This window comes from Phyllobates terribilis, unplaced genomic scaffold (genome assembly GCF_046119375.1).
Source record: "Phyllobates terribilis strain yellow unplaced genomic scaffold, ASM4611937v1 Scaffold_1__5_contigs__length_1240528914, whole genome shotgun sequence".
Lineage (NCBI taxonomy): Eukaryota > Metazoa > Chordata > Amphibia > Anura > Dendrobatidae > Phyllobates > Phyllobates terribilis.
This window is the reverse complement of record NW_027362761.1, coordinates 1,139,734,389-1,139,740,388: the sequence shown is the minus strand read 5'-3', so window position 1 is coordinate 1,139,740,388 and position 6,000 is coordinate 1,139,734,389. Positions and strand designations below refer to the sequence as shown.

The following is a 6,000-nucleotide window of genomic DNA, read 5'->3' as shown; positions in this document are numbered from 1 at the left end:
TCTGGACAGACATGTGACTGCAGCCCCCAAACACTAGCTTAAGAGGTGACCAAAACAACTATACAGCCAGTGATTGGCTGCATAGGTCACATGACTGTCCAGATGGAGTAGCACAGGGAATGGAGATGGAAATCCTCATGGAGCGGAAAGTACAGAGAATGGCTAGGGACCTGGAAAGCGGTGGATAATATAATTATTACTTTTATTAATGTAAATAACTCCGAAAGTGTCTTCTTTTTTTTTTCTTTTGTTAACCCCTTTAAGTCTGAAACTGAGAAAAACCTTGAAGCTCTTTGGGGGCCCTTTGTAAAAATCTGTAAAAAAAAACAAGCAAAAACCCCTATCTACCATGTAGTATTTATACTGCGGATGGTTTCTGATATGCACAGAGGGGTCTTTGAGCCCCGTCGCACAGCGTAGCACCTCCTAAAGACCCGGCTGTAATGAAAGGGTTAAATAAGACAGTAGAATCATAGAATGTTAGAATGTTAGAGTTGGAAGGGACCCGAACATTCTATGATTCTACTGTCTTATTTAACCCTTTCATCCCAGCGGGGCTAGAGGAGGTGCTATCTACCGGTATGTCTTTTATAATGTACGAGATGCTTGCAAGACTTTACGGACTCGTCCCCCGAGCGTCGTTGTGTACATAGCAAGAATCCATGTGAATTTTTGTGGTGCTGCGGTTACCAGTTATAGACTGGGAGCATTTTTACTCTTGTGCAACCATAAGCGAGGGAATAGTGAGAGACGTACAGTATGCATTCCCTCAAAGTAAGGGAAACATATCTGCCTCCTTTACTCAGTAATTCATAGTCATCCCTGGCCTGTACTTCAGCTTGTAAATACTTACAAAGAGCCGGGAATTAATAATCCACTATGTATGGGGGAAAACTATTGTCTTGCAGACTGGCTAGGGATCTGCAGCCTGCTCATGGTTAATCTGGATATCCCCAGACCATCCAATGTAACATGACCCCAGGGATGTATTCAATGTAACACGTGAGCAATTTGGCTGCCTGGAAAGAAAGAAAAAAAGTGTCTTGATACAGCCCAGACTCTCAGAAGTGGTGCAGACCTTCCTGCTGCTGCCTGTGCCACATCAGTCTGCTCACAACAATGGCAGGATCCAGGTATCCCCTGCTTGGAGGATTGCTCATCATCATTGTGGGGGTCGTGCACTGCACCCCCAGCTGCTTCCCTGGAGACCGAGCCTTGGGTAAGAACATTATATACTAGTTTTCATGATTTTGTGCTTCTTTACTATCACTTCTTGTGTGTGTCTTTATAAACTTTCTACAAACATTTTGCTTCAAAGTAAACTTCTTACTTGCATGTTTCCAAAATTAAATTCATGATCAAATGATTGTAAATAAATAAAACTACCTTTATAAACATACATACTGTGTGTATAATAAATATATATATTGTATATAAAATTATATTTAGCAGTTTGGTATACACAGGATATCTCCCCTGTCCTTCCTTGGCTGGAGTCACGCAACTTTTTCTCATTCTAGAATATCGGTCCAGTTATACTAATCACACTGTGATCAGAGTGTGATCCGATTTTCTCGGATGAGGAGAAGATGGAAAAAGTCTACATCTTCTCCGTTATCAGTCCTATGAAAATTGGACCTCACTCGGATGACATCCGACTTTTTTTTTTCTACTGAATCATTGACTTGTGTGGCCGAGTGTGATCCAAATATCAGATGCAAATCATGCATGCTGTGATTTTTTTTTTTTTCTTCGGACAAACTCCGTCCCAGGAAAAAATTGGACATGTGCACGGTCCCATAGAATAACATTGGACAAAAGATTGGATTGCACTGGGACCGAAAATATGGTTGTCTGCACAAGCACTAATAAGCATTTATACTTGGTTTGGTTATACTGTGGAGAGAGTGGCGATGGTTGTCCATTTATCTACCGTAGCAACACAAGATGGGGCATGCTAAAATACAACATGTTTGATCACTGCAAAAGCCATTGGGGTACACTTGAGAGACCCACATTTATACTAGATTTTCGTAAGGTTGGGATATGTTCAGAAGAAGGATCCATGATCTGTTACTAACTGTACTACAACAGCCAAGATCCGAGTCACACGTGACTGTTCTCCGGATGCATGCCCGCATCCATTGATATCAGAAGAAGCCCATTGACTTCAATGGGTTGTGTAAGTATTTGCCATGTGGACCCCCTCCGATATAACAACTGATCACAGCTTAGGCCTAGCAGTGGGATTCCTTGTAATCAGGTTTTCTCTAATGGATCAGAAGACTGTTGGTTCCCACACTGGGAATTCATTGGGGTTATTAAAGTGGGAGCTATCTGGTGTTAAAGGGACATTAGATTGTGAATTCCCCCAGGGACATGGACTTGTATATTGCACAATAGATGAAGGTGGGATTCACAATATATTTCCTAATAATGCATAATGCCCGTAATATGGAGATGGTGGTTAAGTGCTGCCATACACCTAAACGATTGGGCATGTTGAAATCCAACAGCCCGATCCATTTTTTTCCTCTCCAACAACTATCATCAGGGGAGATTTGAGACAGCCCCATACACATTAGATGATTAACAGACTTGATATTGGTGGGTTCAGATGGCAATCTTGTTACGACTATGGCCAGATTACAGAGATTGTCTAGTGAAGGGAAATGATCACCTATCCTCAGAATAGATGATTACCTATTGATCCGTGATTGTCCGACCACTGATTTGCAGAACGGGGAATTTTTATCCCCGTAACAACGGATTGGCAGTGCACATACTCAACTGCCGTTCCAGTCATTTTCTATGGCGCTGTTTTAAACAGTGAGCCACAGTCCTATAGAGAATTAATGGAGTGACTGTCAGGCATGTGCACAGCCGCTCTCTTCTAGCTTGAATAAAAGTGCCCCATTCTGCCGATTGGTGAGGGTATATCACCTATACCTTCCCGGAAAATCCCTCTAGGGCTTCATTCATTGGGCTGCATTTATGCTCTATTATCCTGCCCAGTAATGACACCTAAGGATAAAAAAAAAATTTTCCTTTGGGAGATGTTTTTCTTCTGTTCTTTTGTTAGTATTTAATCACATCATGAGTAAAAAAATATGGAATTTGAAGCATTAAAGGATTTTCCTACTTTAGATATTTATGCATTATTCATAGTATTTTTTGAAGTTCCAGTACTGGATAAATGTTAAAAGGAACCTGACAGCGGATACGTGCTGCCGAATCCACGGACAGCATGTGTCAGGCACTGGCTGTATGATCTCAGCCAGGTATGTTTGACTCTGAAACGATGCAGTGTTTCCGAGAAACCATACTTTAAAAGCCATCGGGGACCGAGTCACACGGGAATGTAGTCAAACAGGTGGGTCCCCTGTAGCGTCCCTGTAGCATCTCTCCACCCACTACACTGGATTGACAGGTCTCTCCCTATACACGCGCACAGGGAGAGACCTGTCACTCAAAAGGAGCAGGTGGGAGAAGCCATCGGGGACCCAACCATCAGACTAAACTCAAATTTTGTTTTTCTCTAAATCGCCGCAGCATTTTAGAGTCCAACATACCTGGCTGAGATCAAACAGCCAGTGCCTGATGCTGACCATGGAAAGGGCAGCATGTATCAGCTGCCAGATTACATTTAATGGAAAGAAATGCAATTATTATTCTTCTGGATGGTCCTACAAAGTGGACCCATGTTCTCCTGACAATAGGTGGTCCAAGAAATAGGAATTATACCTGTCAGGCATTTATAGTGTATCCTGTAGATACACCATACAATGTCTAAAGTGAAAGCAGGAGACAACTGTAGCTTTTTAAATGCAAGTAGAAAAGTTCTAAATGTCTAAAGTGAGAATATTTGTTTAGGATAGGACTATATGGTGACTATGCCCACAACATGAGTCATGCAAAAATTGCTGTATGCCATTGCTACATTGCAGCCTACTGTGATCTACAAGGTGTCGCTACAAGCAAGTTGCAAATAGTCGGGATCATGTGGATTTTTTGCGAATTGTAGGTGGTAAAGTGACCCCATTCATTTGCACTAGGCTATGATTTGGCAGCACCATACAGGGATCTATCCCTGCAAGACCTGTTGTGTCCAAAGTCGCTGTGTAGCCCCAACCATGGCCATGATTTATCTCTCTGGACCTGATATCACCTCCTTACTAACTAGAATCCCACAATGTCTGTCACGATCTCATCCTTCTGCTCTGCTAGATTTCTAAAACTTAACATGGATAAAACTGAATTCATCATCTTTCCCCCATCTCATTCAGCCCCCCCATCTGACCTATCCATCAAAATCAATGGCTGCCCACTTTCCTCAGTCCCACAAGCTCGCTGCCTCAGGGTAACCCTGGACTCTAACCTCTCCTTCAAACCACATATCTAAGCCCTTTCCTCTTCCTGCCGACTCCAACTCAAAAACGTCTCCCGGATCAGCACATTCTTCAACCACAACTCTGCAAAAACACTAGCGCATGCCCTCATCATCTCCCGCCTCGACTACTGCAACCTCCTGCTCTGTGGCCTCCCTTCTATCACTCTTGCACCCCTCCAATCTATCCTAAACTCTGCTGCCCGACTAATCCACCTGTCCCCCTGCTATTCCCCGGCCTCTACTCTCTGTAAATCCCTTCACTGGCTCCCCATTGCCCAGAGACTCCAGTTCAAAACCCTAACCATGGCATACAAAGCTTTCCACAACCTGTCTCCTCCATACATCTGTGACCTAGTCTCCCGATACATACCTGCATGCAACCTCCGATCCTCACAAGATCTCCTTCTCTACACCCCTCTTATCTCCTCTTCTCTCAATCGTATACAAGATTTCTCCCGTGCATCCCCCCTACTCTGGAATTCTCTACCCCAACACATCAGACTCTCGCCTACCATGGAAACCTTCAAAAGGAACCTGAAGACCCACCTTTTCTGACAAGCCTACAACCTGCAGTAACCGTCGCTCCACCGTACCGCTGCACGACAGCTCTGCCCCCACCTACTGTATCCTCACCCATCCCTTGTAGATTGTGAGCCCTCGCGGGCAGGGTCCTCGCTCCTCCTGTACCATTTTGCCGTTGCATTTTTGTTCAAGATTTTTGTAATTGTTCTTGTATGTATACCCCTTTTTCACATGTAAAGCGCCATGGAATAAATGGCGCTATAATAATAAATAATAATAATAATAATAATAATGTTGCGACGGGGCTTGTTACATTTGACCTATTTACCAAAAATAATTTTATATTGACAATCTTTAAAAAAATGCGTCCAATAATTACAAAGGAGAACAATTTTCCTGTGGAATAAATAAAATGCTCGTGTGTAAATATTGCTGTTACAGACTTGTTATGGTGCCGCCTGCTGTTATTTTGTTTCCCTCGCTGAACGTCCACCTAATGTGTCCAGTGCTGGAGGTCACACATGCTCAGTAGCTCGGTCTCAGCTCCTAGATCCTTTTGTAAACTGGCGGCGGAGTGATTCCTGCTATGTACGAATCGGCCAAAAAGATTCAGAGCCCCAGAAGCAGCGTCTTCTCATCGGCACTTGACACGTTAACTTGAGGTTCTGAGAGGGAATCAAGAATAGTAGGGGGCGCCATAACAAGTGTGTCATAGCAATATCTACACATAGAAGCATTTTTTTTAATATTTCCAGTTGAACAGTTCCTTAAAAGCATACAATGTTATTAAAAAACTATTGGGCCATATAAACAGAAACATATTTTTTTGTGCTTGTAAAAAAACACTATACATTTAATTTTTTTTTTTGCAAGAGTTTTAATTCATTTGTCTGATTACACTTTTGACATTTATTTTTTCTATGGAAAAACGGCTAAAAAATTTTTTCATATCCAGAGTATGCTGCAATTTAAAAAAAAAAAAAGAAAAAATTATAAAGGCATAGAAAAGCATAAAAATCCACAATGTAAAATTTGATACATTTCTTAGTTTCTTTTTTTGTAAGACTACTCCAGTATTTTCCTTGATT

The 6,000-nt window shown here is 42.2% G+C and overlaps 1 protein-coding gene across 3 annotated transcripts in view; it reads left to right on the top strand.

Moving 5' to 3' along the window:
• Nucleotides 1-721: 721 nt before the first annotated feature.
• CPZ (carboxypeptidase Z) overlaps nucleotides 722-6,000 on the top strand; it is a 131,300-nt gene continuing 126,021 nt past the window's right edge. For 2 of the 3 annotated variants that reach the window (XM_073647667.1, XM_073647677.1), the window contains exon 1: nucleotides 725-1,219. In XM_073647667.1, coding sequence (XP_073503768.1) covers nucleotides 1,120-1,219 — 100 coding nt within the window. In that variant the 5' untranslated portion in view covers nucleotides 725-1,119. Of the gene's footprint in view, nucleotides 1,220-6,000 lie in introns of all 3 variants that reach the window. The other variant, XM_073647658.1, reaches the window with a different exon arrangement.